Source organism: Schistocerca americana, chromosome X (genome assembly GCF_021461395.2).
Source record: "Schistocerca americana isolate TAMUIC-IGC-003095 chromosome X, iqSchAmer2.1, whole genome shotgun sequence".
NCBI lineage: Eukaryota > Metazoa > Arthropoda > Insecta > Orthoptera > Acrididae > Schistocerca > Schistocerca americana.
In genome coordinates this window covers 292,291,835-292,306,551 of record NC_060130.1, presented here as the reverse complement: position 1 = coordinate 292,306,551, position 14,717 = coordinate 292,291,835, and the positions used below count along the sequence as shown (strand labels likewise).

Sequence of the window (14,717 nt, the reverse complement as noted above, 5' to 3'; positions counted from 1 at the left end):
TGAACTGGGTCTTCCTTACACAAATAGGGGTCCCATCTCCTTTATACCTTGTATTACAATAAACAACGTTGGATTATAATTCTGTAACTTGAAATCATGAATTTTATATCTAGTTTTCTGGTGCTACTTAACAACAGCTATGTGTGGATCTAGGTCTGTAACAAAGCCTTGATTTTGTTTCCCAAGCCTTTTAGATTACAATGCAAAAATGATGCATTAGTTAAGTCATACAAGTGTACATTTATATGAAGCCTATATGAATCATATATACAGAAAGTGTCTAATTTAAGACTGTTGGAGTGTTTAGTTTTCCAGAAAATATATTGTTCTTGTCATCGTATTTGTTCTCTTAAGAAATAACTCCTATTACTTTTCATTGTAAGTTTATAGAATTAAACACATTCCTTTTGTCTTTGAGAGGCATGATGCTTGAAATATTTGGCTGAGGACTTAATTCTTGCCTAATATTTCTAAACTTTTTCTGGTTACAAAGCTCTTTCCCAATCTGTTGAGATGAATGCCATTAGTTTTGTGAAGTCTTCTCATTTTAAATATGTCATTGAATGTCACATTCTTGAATTGGCTGCAGTTATTTTGTACTTCTTTATTTACTTTAACTTTATCTTTTTGTACAGGACCAGTTAGGAAGGACATGATGGTATGCAATGAAGTAAACAATTATATTTGCATCTCTGAACACATGTTAATCTCCATTTAAGAGACATTATGAGTTCTTTTGTATCACTCTTTGGTATGTTGTGTAGTCTACTGTTTCCTGTTATATTTGTTCAGTTTCTGAACTTAGATATTCCTTACCAGCTTTTAGCTTCATGAGTAGCTTTGTGCTACTGACAGCCATTGTTTGCTTATTTTTATTTCACATTCATCTCTCATACATCAGAAAAAAGGCTCTTTATGCGGTATGAGCCACATGTAAAAAGCCTTACATTTAACACATCATAATTACATATCATTCAGTGCAATAAAAACTAATAACATATTTGAGAAATAGAAATATACTGATACCATGAAATATTCTGGAGCATTTTGAGTTATCACAATTGTAATTGTAATTGTAATTTTATTAATCCTGTAGATCATACATTGTGTATGGAGAAGCATATGATGATATAGCACAAGTCAAAAATGGAGATGAGATGATACATGGTTAAAATGATAATGGCAATGATCCTATAATGATACAAGTGTTCATATAATACATGTGTAATGCCAAGAAACAGAAAAGTGTGTTGGTGGATATTTTGTGAAAGATTCAGAATTGCACACTATTTCCAAATAAGTGTATATTTTTAAGGGAAAAAAGCATATAAGGAAATAACATGGATGTTCAAAAGTACCATATACACATAAAAATCCATTACTGAAGTATAACAGTAAAGGTGACACACTTCTGTATTAAGGTCTGTAATGAAGTTTGTAATTTCTGCAAGTTTCTGGCTTAGCTAAAAACTAAAATGAAGAACCTGTTGCACAAGTTTACAACAAATGCATGTCTGTCATAAAAAATCACAAATGTCTGTTTGTTTAACAGTCTTCATACAGCAGCACATATAACATATGTGTTGTTTCTTGGTGTTGCTTATCAGATTGACATGTTTTCTGTAGCATGGTTATGCTCACATTATGGAAACTTTCAACAGCACTTTTATCTGCTCAAACGTAAGCAATGGGTGTGTCTTGAATCTGATTGTGAGATATACAGTTTGATATCTTATCATATCCATTTTGTGGCACATGTGCTTCACATCATTGATACAGAGCAACTGTGAGATTGACATTTGCCTCTGACAGTAAGAAGAGGCTACTGTCTCTACCTAAATCAGTACAAAATGTACACAAAGAGTATCATTGTAATTGTAATGTTATCCACTTTCATGAGTTGTATATACTGTCAATACCTAGATAGTGCTGAGACATGTGACAGTATTCTGTATGGCTGTGACAGTGAAAGACAGTGTGTTACAGATATTACTGAGGATGATTGTCCAGCTGATACCATCTACTATCCAACAGCCTCTTTGTGTGGTTGCTGTCCTGGTTGCATTAATGCAAGTAAGTGAAATATACAGAACTTCTAGACCAAAATCCAATCTGTTGTTCATTTTTACTAAGAAATGTTCTGGTGAATCTAGAGAACTTCACAACAAAACTGTTCTTTTTTTTTCAAGAAAACATAGACACAAGTGTCATAAGGAAAAAAATGAGAACAGTCTTTTGATTTGCATAGCACATGAATTTAAATGCAAATAGAAACAACTTTGCAGCATGCTTCACAGATGCAGACCGTTGATATCTTCTACAAATTAAACAAAGTTGTGAACTGTTAAATGCATGTGCTACAATAATAAATGGGAAATAATGTTAATTCTCATATTGTTATTTATGAAACACTACAAGTTCTACGAAATAAAAATTTTCTGACATTTTTTTTTGATTCATAGTTGAAGGAAAAGAATGTGATAAAGATGCAGCTGCAGATACCATGCAGTGTGCTCCTGGATACAGTTGTACTACAAAAGGCTGTACCAAAGATAGCAGTATGTATGGAACTATTTTTCTCAAAACATCACTTGTACCAGTCATATCAGTTCAAACTTTCTTACTGATATTCTAATATACCTGCAGAATCATGTCCACAATATGGATATAACAAGGATATTACATGGCATCCAAGCTGTGACGCGGATGGAAAATTTTCTGCTGTTCAGTGTAAGGGAGAGAGAGCTACAGGAAAGTAAGTAGTAAAGTACATCAGCAGTATACATAGTAAGGCATTAAACATTATGAACTGAAATAATCAATAATTTTGATTATTTGTAATTATTCTGTAAGTGATTTATCTGGGAGTCATTACTGATATTAATTTCAGTTGTTAAAATAATATGAAACATACTAAAGTGGACAAACCTCTGCCAGCATCTGAATATGAGCAGTAATAAGTATAAAGGCAGGATCAGAGAACTTTAAAAAAGAGCAAGATGTTACAGGAACTACAAAGGCGTTAAAATAGTGATATAAAATCTGTAATAGAGTTCTTAAACAAGGACAAAAATCAACAATATTTTGTGAAAAATTTTATCTTTCACAAGAGAAAAGAAAATGTAAAATATCAGCACAATCAAATCTACTAATATTATTTTTGAATAAGTGACAACACAAAATTAAGACAGCTGTTGATAATCTACTTTGTTGCAATTTTGGCTATTACTAGTTATAGAGAAACAGGCTTCATCAGTGTAAAATATGTAGCTGTTGCTCACAAATTGTTGCAGTAATCATCAAAAAACATGATGTAATGTCTGACAACAGCTGGATTCAATGCATGAGCTCTGTGTTGACTGACAATAAGTGTATGACTACCATTACTTTCCAAATGGTCTAGCTGCACACGTTTGTTCCAGGCTTCACTGATTGAGAGATTATTGATGGTCATTTGGCCACATTATCATCCACAGTTTCTTCAAATTCATAAATTAATATTTTTCTTCTTGTTGCTTTTTGAAAGTGTTATGGCATCCGTTACCTACTTCCATAAACATGTTTAAAGTCTGGGAAACAATGGTGTGCTGTAGATAATCATTTTTCTAGACCCTTTTGACTCTGTGTGCCATGACTCGTGTATCTGCAAATTAGACAAATACAGGATTAAGGTGAATGCTCTAAATTGGCTAACATCATACTTACACAAGAGAAAACAAAGGGTAACTGTCACCTCAGATACAGTGAATTACTATTCTAAATGGAGTACAGTATCACAAGGTGTGCCTCAAAGCTCCATTTTGGGGCCAATTCGGTTCTTATTCTATGTAAATGACTTAGCTTTAAATATAATTTCCCCATCAGTTCTGTTTGCAGATGGTACTTCTGTTTTAATTGAAGATGATGATGCAGAAAAAATCCTGCCCTCCATTGTAAGCACACTGGATATCTTAGAAAACTGGTTACAGTTAAATGGGTTGAAATTGAACATAACAAAAATCCATATGAAACATTTCAAAACCAAACATTCAAAATGTGTGGAACTTAAAGTACAACATAACAATCAACCTATGAAAAAAGTTAACATGGTCAAATTCCTGGGTTAAATGTGGACAAGAATTTAAACTGGAACACACATATTGACTTCCTATCAAATAAACTAAGCAGTTTTGCCTTTGCAATGCAAATATAGCAAATTCCACTGACCTGAGTACACAAAAAATGCTTATCATTGTTATTTTGAATCTTTCATTAGATATGTTATAATTTTCTGGGGATGCTCAAGTAGTGTATCTTAAATACTGAAACTATGAAAAAAAATTATCTGATGCATGTGTACTGCACAGCGAACAAACTCTTGTTGCCCATTATTTCAGAAACTACAAATCCTAACTGTTCCCTCCATATACACTTATGAAATTGTAATCTTCCTACACACCAGACAAAAATTATCTGAGGAGAATCATTTCAACAATAGGCATAACACAATAAATAAAAATAATTTTATGCTACCCTCACACCAGTTGAAATTATATGCACAGACTCCACAATATATGGGGATGACAATATACAAGTTAATGGGAAAAAACATATTTAATATGAAGCCAGAAATTTTGAAAATGAGGCTGCAGCAGATTCTGTGAGAGAAATGCTACTATTCAATAGAAGAATTCACAGAGGATGAAATGATAATTTGTGCAAGGGGTAATTGAGTGTTAGATTTTATTGTATGTATGTATAACAAAATTGTGTTATGATTCTGTCTGATAACATCAACTGTCCTTTGTTTATGGTGAAATTTTACCACAATTTGATGTGTCTCCTGTACCTGAATCAAATTATTTAGATTATGTTTGTTATGAGGCAAATGAATGACAATTCACGATATTCCTGTGAGCTTCTGTTAATTGATCTGCAAACATGCAGCATATCACCATGTTAATGAAGTCCCTAGAAAACGTCACACTGGATATTACTTTTGCCATATTTCTTGTAATGTTGATAAATATTGTTTTTCATAGGAAAACTCAGGCCACAGAATGTCACATTACAGGTTCTCATAGAAATATGACTAAAAAAATAGGGGAACATAATATATGCCATATATTGTGACTTTTCATTTGGATTTTTTTCTTTTAACATGCGTAAATAATCCCCAAAGATCTAAAGTAAATTGGAAAAGACTGACATTTGCTAAGAATATGACAACCTCGAAAAGAAAGGAAGGGAAATAAATACTACAGTCATCCCAAAAACAGTGAGATATTATTTAGACAGTAAAAAATTAGCTATTATTAAAAAAATTTCATTTACATCTTGAAACATAAAAATGACTTACACATCCCAGACATTGATACTGTTGGACACACACTTACCATAACTGTTTGTTAGATGTGCTTGACAATGAAATGTATGATAAAGTTACACTAATCTAGCATTGATACGCTGTACATGGATTTCTATTCTGTTAACTATATACTCTGGAGAATCTAGCACTGTGGTCACAGGCATGCAACACACATTTTTCTCTCTTTATTGTGTTGTGGAAATATATTCTGGTACAGCACAGTATTCAAAATGCTTCTTCTGCAAAAGTTTGTGACATGCCAATTCATCTTAACCCAAGAATAAATGGTGGACAATGTTGCAATGCAAATCTCTAGGCAGAGGAAATACATCTATACTTGGGACATGTCTGTCCCTGGGGGAGGTGAAGGAGGTACTTCAATAAGATATGTGAGATGTTGTCCAATGCTGAAAGTAAAAAAGAGTCACATCGCCCACCTGTGAGATCTGTATGACCTATATTTCTGCAAGATCCAAACTTGGACAGGGGGATGTGGAGCTCCATTGTCAGGGGAGTGACAGATCTTTTCAGGAGTTATCAGTAGGTCAGGAAGGAAGTCCCATATGGACTCTGCATCCTTGCTAGGGAGTCTTTCCTGAGATGAAAAGAAACTTCTGTTAGCAGCAGTTGAATATACTAGATGCAAGGCAGTACTACTGATGTCTGCTGTCTTGGTTCAGAGGTCATCCTTGGACCTCTTTCAGTGGTTGGTTTAATTGGTAAAGGCCATTAACCTTGCCCATTGAGTGAAAGCATAGCTCATGATTTACAGCACCATCTGTGGAACCAAACGTAGGTATGTGGTGTAGAACCAGGCAGAAGATGTGAAACAGTGGATCCATTGCATCTACAATCACCTTGAGTGTAAATTGGGAATTGCATAGTCCTTCTTCATACATCAGGAATGCAGTGTCCTCCAGAGATAGCTACTTGGATTACAGGGTATACAGGACATATACATGAGGGTATTTTCAGATTAGGAGAACACCTCGACAGACTGGATGAGAAGTTTGGTTTATTACACCAAAGAGCCATGACTTTATCACCCATAGTTGGTGTAAAATGTGTTAGAGAGAGTTTGGAAAATGTCTCGTGTAAATTCTCTGATCAGCTCGCAGTGATAAGGCGAAATTTCAGTTTGCCATCTATAAACTGGAAGATGCATGGGGTTAAAATGGAAGACAGGCACAAAGAGTCTTTAGGCACTATAATAAACATATGTACTGACAATTGTTTGATAAGAATTGATGAGAAAGTCACCTGTGAGGGAAACATGTTGGATCTGTTGACAACAAACAGGCCAAAACTTTCACATTCAGTGAATGAAAAAGTGAGAATCAGTGACCATGAGGTTGTTATATCACCATTCATCATTGATGTTGAACAAAAAGCTCAGAAAAATGTAATGTAAGCAATATGGTGAACAAGTTGTTGCCATAGATGATAGTGAAAAATGGGAAAGATGCACCACATCTCTGTAATAATATTAGTAACATACTGCCCAAGTAAAGAGAGCTGCTACTGATACATAAATCCTAAATTAAGTCAGAAAAACATAGAGATAGCTTATCTATTGAACAGTCACAGGAAACACTAAAACCTCTTGGTTTCACATAAAATCAGTCAGTGGAATTGAGTTATCTGTCAAAACATGGATTGGCCATGATGGTACTGAAACAAAAGATGACAAAATACTGAATATTAAATTCTGATTCACTGAAGAGGATAATAACATTTTCTTTGCCTGAATATCACAATGATATGAGAATGTCCAATACAGAAATAAGTGAGTGATGCACTGAAAAACAGTTCAAATTGCTTTATAGTGGGAAGACTACAGGACCTGAAGGATGCCCATTATATTCTAGACTCCTCTTTCAGCATGACTGGAGAAGGGAACATTTTTATTTTTATTTATTTATTACATATTCTATTAATCCATATTGTGATAAATCACAAGGATGTGGATTGAGTCATGATTACGTAACACAGATATAATACACATATATAAAATTACAAAAATGCACCATAAATGATGAATAAGCTTGATGATTAAAATTAAATCAAAGGTATAGCTCAAGTAACATAAAACAATTACTGAAAAAGAAAATATAGTATATTGTCCAACTTAAACAGTTAAGATGAGTTATAGCAAAACACATTAACACAAAGTTTTAAGAATATAAATACCAATGGCATTACAGTTTACATAAAAACAATCAGTGCTTTATCTGCAGGTACTCATCAAGACAGTAGAAGGAATTTCCCATTTGGTATTCTCTCAATTTACATTTAAAAGTAGGTAAGACATTAATGTGAACTTTAATGTCTGAAGGAAGAAAGCTGAAAATTTTGTGGCAGAATAATCAACACCTTTTTGCACAAGACTTAAATGTTTCAGATCCCTATGTAAATCATTTTTTGACCTAGTATCATGATCATGACATTCACAATTAGTTTTAAAAAGAGACTGGTTATTAGAAACAAAATCATCAAAGAAAATATGTATTGAGAGGTGACCGTTAATATATGTAACTTATGGAACAAATTTCTGAAAGAATATCTTGAATGAACACTGCTCATTATTCTCACAGTTCTCTTCTGTGCAGTAAATATTTTTTTGGCTAAAGGCTGGTTACCCCAAAATATTATACCATATGACAGGATAGAATGAAAATAACCAAAGCAGGCAGCTTTGATAGCATCCACGTCACCAATGGGGGTCATTACACGCAGAGCATAAGTTGCCACACTGAGGCCTTCTATGTAGGTCAAGGATATGCACAGACCAGTTCAACTTGCCATCACTTAGAATGCCCAAGAACTTAGATGATTCACAGTGTAGTATATTTAGTTTAAATCATTATAGGATGTCAACAAGTACAACATTACATTTATTTTCTAGGTCATTGGTAGTTCAACTTACCAGCAGAATAGTGGTGTCATCAGCAAAAAGAGTAAATTTAGAGCTGGTATCTGTACAAAGTGGGAGATCATAAATGAAGATATGTCATTCCAATTCATAAATAGGGCTGCAAACTTCATGTGCTGGACTGTAGTCCTGTCACAGTGACGTTAGTTTTTTTGTGCATCAGTGGAACATACATAGTGCTTGATTATGATCACTTTTCTATGGACCAGACAGCACTTGTGTAGGACTCAACATGGTCTCTGCAAGCACCACTCAGGTAAAATCCAGCTTGCTCTATTCTTCCCTGAGACCCAGAAGGCCATAAATAGCAGATGTCAGGTTGGTGCCATGTTTGTTGACGTCCAGATAAAATCTAATACAGTGTGTCACCAACAATGTGCATATGGATCCTTCAACTCACATAAAGTTATATTTGGAAACTTTATAGTACACCGAATTCAGTATGTCATACTTGATGGAGCTTTTTATCAAATGTTGTTGAGATATTCGAAATATAAAGAATATTAAGTGATCAGACTGTAATTATATTCGAATTTGTTGTTCATCATCAGCATCCATATGAGGTGTGACCACACACAGATATGAATAACCTATTGTATTCTTTGTGGCATGGAAGCAAACTGCCTGTAAATATCATCTTGAGAAACTTCTTGTCATACCTGAAACACTATGCACTGTGAACAAGCAAGAGAAAAGTCAAAGAATTAAAATAAAACCTCGGAAAAACAATGCTGTTTTGTCTGTAAGAAAGATAATTATAATTTTGTTACTGGTAACCTTGGAACAGTTTATCAATAATATCTCCCTATTATATAACTGTTACCAGAGCCTATCACATGTGATTATCAAACTAGATGAAAATGCTCTGAAATCCAGCCATTAGCTTTGCATCTAAAACAGTATAATGTTTTAACAATGTTATACCCAATAGTTTTTCCAGAAATAACATTAAATCAATTGTGTATCTTTTATACCATCCAGAGGCTAAATAAGAGTCCTGGTGTAGTAATCTTGCAAGAATGTTGTGAAAAGAAGTCTTTTAATGAGCAACTATTAGAAGTGGATTTTAGATCATGATAGAAAGAAAATCATAGTTCCTACAAGTTTCCTACAAGTTATCAGATGGCAGATTGTATAAGTTGATAAAGCAGGACCGTATGAGTAATGGTCTTATGTTAAAGATTTCTGAAATCTGTGTGTGGAAAAATGGCTAGAATAATCTGTTTCTGTATAGGAATAATACAGTAGTCATCAGAAAATAAAAGGCACTGTGAGACTGATATTATGCTGATGAAAGGGTCTGGTTTTCTTAATAGGAGTAATTGGGTAGTCATTGAAAAAGATGAGACTGATAACATGTTGATGAGGGTGTTTGGTATCAAAAAACATTTGTCATATTCACGTAGGCCACATATTTGGTAGTTTTTTTTATTCATTGTTTATTTTTGTTTTTCTTCATTCTTTCAATACAGATACTTTTTCTAACAAAGAATTTTTGTGAAGGTTGTGATTTATGATTAGATCTTATTTTCTTTTGGTTGTCATACACTGTTCAAAAATTATATTTATGCCAAACAAGTAATGTATGGTTGTGTGCCATTCTCAGGTGTTTCTGCTACAGTGAAGATGGTGAAAGAATATTTGGTGAGGAATGGTGGAAAGATGCACAGAATATGACTTGTGGTAAGTCAAACATATTTGACCTTGTATTTCATGTTTCTTAATTTCTTCATTTATTTTCTGCTCATGACACTTAATTTTACATGCATGGGCAACAAAAACAGGGTGCAGACTACAACATTATTTTTTACAGTATGTTTCCATGAAATAATTCATACAGTAAGATGATAATTCAGTGCATAGTGTACTGTTCGTTTTATAGACAAATTACTACTATACTTATTTGTAGGATAGGATCGTTGCTTATAATGTTATTCATATTGAATCTGCATTACTCCTGCCACATAATAAGATCATTTGATAGTAAATTACAAAAGAAATACTTTGACATGCAGACTTATTGCTGTTGTAGTTAACCTTCTGATAACCACACTAAAGTAGGTTTGGTGCCTTGCATCATGGTTGTGAATTTCTCTGTTCTTATTTGTGGCTTTGGTGTTTCCTTTCATTAGCATAATGCTTTATAGCATACATGTGGCATAAACTGTGAGAATATTGATTATAGTGAATAGGCTTTTACATGATATTCATTGTTTCACTTTTGCTACAATCCTGAAGGCTCTCTTCTGCTGTATGAAAAATCTTTTCATATTAATGTGGCAAGTCATACCCCACAGCACTGTTCCATAAGACAAGCAAAGGTGTAATTATCCAAAAGAATACAGTCCTTAAGGCTTCAGAATTAAGATATGGTGATAATATCCTTAAAACATATAGACTGAGTGTTATTTTTTTGCAGACATTGTCAACTTGCTATTTCAATGAAAGTCAGTCATCTACGCATAAAATGAAAAATTTACACTCTGAAGAGGTTTTTGAAACAATCTCATCATTCATAATATTTTTTTTCTATTTGGACCACCTGATTTAAAATGAATAATATTTGTTCTTTCTAAGTTAGCTTTCAAGTTGTCTTTTCCAAACTGAGCCCTTGCCTTTTCAGTAAAGTTTTCAGTCTCACCAATTAGGCTGGGCCCACTTTCTGCACAACAGACACCAGATGGGTCATCAGCATATGTGATGATCACATGCTTATTAACTAGAGAGCTTGGGCAATCATCTACATAATATATGAATAGGAATGGATCTAAAATGGAGCTATGAGGAACACCAAAATGTACACTTCGTATTCTTGACTGTCTCCCCTCTAGGACTTCTCCATCATAATATATAATTTTATAATTTCTGTACATTATTGTCTGCCTTTTAAATATCTTTATAGTAACTGCATGAGTTTTCTAGTGACACCACTCATCACAATTTTTGACAAGAATGCTTTCAAGAGATCCAGGAATATTCCTGCTGCTTGGGACTTTTCATTTATTTTTTCAAGTACATAGTGGTCAAATCATACTGCTGCTGATGTCATACTTCGCTCTCTTCTGAAACCATGCTAGAAATCACCTAATATGTCAGCACTGCTGTAATGTCTTGACACTCCTTTCACCATTATATTCTCAATCAATTTGCTGAATGTTGAAATTAGACAATGGTTCTGTAGTTCTCAACATCATTTACTTCCCCTTTTTTGTATAAGGGTTACACCACAGCCAGTTTTAACTTGTCAGGGAATACACTGTTTTCAGGAACCTAGTTTAATAGATGAACTAGTGATTTCACCAGATAATGTTTACGTTTATTCAATAGAAAAGGAGAAATTTTCATGTAATTCTGCTGACTTTTTATTTGTGAGGCTATTAATAAACTACAGGATGTGATCAGTGGGTACTGCAGATTCTGTACTGTAATTTTGTTCATTAGTGGACACAAATGTATGCTATGCACCTGGTTTTGTACAAAAATCACGTTCAACAGTATTTATAAAAGTAATTATTAAAAATATGGTTAACTAGAAGAAGATCAGAAATATTATCATTATTCACAATTAGTTGTTACTTGTAGTTTCTGTTATATTGTTTCTAATTTTATTTAAAACTGACTAGCAAGACTTTGAAACATAATCTGGGCTACACATCTTTTAACTAACTTTTTTTGCTTTTAATCTTCTGGCTTCTTTGCACAACTGATATTTGTAATGCTTGTAGAGTTCTTTGTCTAGCTTGCAGTTGGTCACTATATGCAGGTCATACATGTTTTCTATTTTTTTCTTCAGATCTTTTGTTTTAACATCTAATGGCACAGTTTTAGATTTTGAAGGTGGATTTTTATGAATACTCATTTTTTTAATGGGATAGTACTGTTTATGTGCCCAGTCAGAACTTCTAAGAACCTGTTCCAGATTGAGGAATCACAGTATGCCCATCATTGTACTCTGTGTGCAACAGCACAACACCTGATCACACAGAAAATGTGTAACAACGAGAAAAGTAATGATGCACCACTGGGTGAGGCATTCCTTTCAAACTGTGTGACCACCCATGGCACACATATTGCAAAACAACTTGAAAAGCTGCATCAGATGCAGTGACAGTGGCAACATGCCAGAAATCAAGAGGAGAATTCTGAAGACTTCTAAAATGCCAAGAATTGATTTGAAAATATGATTCCTCAGACCAATGAAATGCTGTTTTCGTACTGACTGGCAATCAAGACAACATGTCAGCATTCAGATGTTGGGCAGTGGACCTGTACCACAACCCATAGAACTTCTGACAGTACAAATACTGGTGGAATTTTGTTAATAGTTTTTGAGGTAAAAGCAGTAGGTCTGTCAGAAGAACAAATCTTATGGGAGAGTGCAGCCCCAATCCCATAAGAAGATGCATCCAAAAGTAACATAACAGGCTGAGCTGGGTCAAAATGAATCAAACATTTAGGAATTAAGAATGTGTCTTCCAATTGTGGAAATGCATACTGGCATTCTTTGGATCACAGAAAAAGAACATTTTTTCAGCATAGCCAGTTAAGCAGAGCAGCAATTTGCACAGTGTTAGGAATAAATTTGATGTAATATGTAAGTTTCCTCATGGCCACTTGGGAACTCCTTAACAGCAGACAACTGTGACAGGTATACACTGTACATGTGACTTAAGTAGTTCAATTCTTCATGGAAGAAGGAGCACTTTTTCTTATTGCACTTTAAGCCAGCAGTAGAAACAACTGGAAACAAGCAGTCAGGGTATGGCCCATGATGAGGATATCATCTCAAATTGTGTAGTACACATTTCTGCTGGTAGGCATGTACACCACAACTCATTGCCAGTTCTGTGCTGCCTGTGTTGTAGTCATGGTTTGTTCTGTTCATCTGCAGTGATTGTTTTTGCTAGTGCTGTTTTGTTCTTATTTTGTTTTTTTATTATGGAAAGTTTAAGTGAACAACATAAGTTGTGATATTTTGTTTTCTACTCAGTAAAAATGCTGCTGAAACTGTTTTAATGTTGAAAACAGCTTGCCAAGATGATGCTATGGGAAAAACTGAAGTGTACGAGTGGCTTGCTCAATTTAAAAATGGTGACACATCGGTTGATGACAAACCTCATTCTGGATGTTCATCAACTGCCCAAATCAATGAAATTATTGAAAAAAAACCCAAGAGCTTCTCCTCATAGACCATTGAAAAACAATTGATCAACTGTCAGAGATTATTAGGTTATCTTGGAGCTTAATGGAAGATTTGGGCAAACAGGAGACTGGTTCTTCCACCATAACAATGCCCCTGCACACACAGTCAACTTTGTTAGACAGCTTTTGCGTAAAAATTGAATGGCTCCACTGCCCCACATACTTTACTCACCTGACCTGGCTCCATGCAACTTTTTCTTATTTCCATGCGTGAATGGGGGGGGGGGGGGGGGGGGGGGGAAGTCAAGGAAGAAGCTGTCAGCCATTTATAAAGATGACTACAAAAAATCTTTTGAACAGTGCAAGCACTGGTGGAACAAATGTATCAGTCATAATGGTGAGTGTTTTGAAGAGGATAGGGATGTTTTGTAAACACTTTGAAAACATATAGCTTTTTAAAACATAATTACAGTTTTTTTTGGATATCCCCAAGTAAATAATTTGTACAAGGAGGGGCTTCTCCAGTTAATTGTTCTAAGAACCATAGAAAAATTACAAGAGCTGAAGCACTTCAAATGACAGTCTTTCAGGCTGGAAAAAAACCTATGTGAGTGTTTATCACAAAGTATTGCTCGGACTGTTAATCCAGTAGTTAACTGTACATATGCCTCACACAAATCTATCTCTGAAAAGTATCTGCCCTGTCCCAGTCTGTCCATCAATTCCCACAGACATGGAAGAGGAAAAGAATCCACTTTTGTTTGTGGGTTTTCTGTTGCCTTAAGTCCACAAACAAACATTAACACTTGAAGGCTTCTTCATAATGATCAAGTATTATGCCCATTGGCTTGCAGAAATCGGTTGGATATTGCTATTGTCTTGCTATTTTCGCAATTCCTGAGCAACTTGCTCACATAATGCATGTGACTCAGGTCATGCATGAAAAAATTGTGGCCTTGCATTGTCCTTCACAGTTATGTGAGCTTCAAAATCTTTAGCCCTACCTGTACCTGGTTTAAATAACTACTAGTACTTATTACACAAGTTAGAAATGTTAATGGGAGGCACAGAAATAATTGTAGCAACAAATTTGTTTTGAATGCACAAATTGAACAAATCAGACAAATCTAACCCAAAAATCCTGAATGAATTTTCACTCTGCAGACGAGTGTGAAACTTCCTGGCAGATTAAAAATGTGTGCTGGATCAAGACTCAACCTCAGGAACTGTGCCTTTTGTGGGCAAATGCTCTACCAACTGAGCTACCCAAACATGACTCACAGCCTATCCTCACAA

The 14,717-nt window shown here is 34.6% G+C and overlaps 1 protein-coding gene across 1 annotated transcript in view; it reads left to right on the top strand.

Moving 5' to 3' along the window:
• Window positions 1-1,756: 1,756 nt before the first annotated feature.
• The window catches only part of LOC124554799, a 124,972-nt gene continuing 112,011 nt past the window's right edge, over window positions 1,757-14,717 (top strand). Inside the window, exons 1-4 of the mRNA XM_047128451.1 lie at window positions 1,757-2,073; window positions 2,463-2,558; window positions 2,647-2,755; window positions 9,886-9,962. Of these exons, the coding sequence (XP_046984407.1) occupies window positions 1,851-2,073; window positions 2,463-2,558; window positions 2,647-2,755; window positions 9,886-9,962 (505 nt within the window). The 5' untranslated portion in view covers window positions 1,757-1,850. The remainder of the gene's footprint in view (window positions 2,074-2,462; window positions 2,559-2,646; window positions 2,756-9,885; window positions 9,963-14,717) is intronic.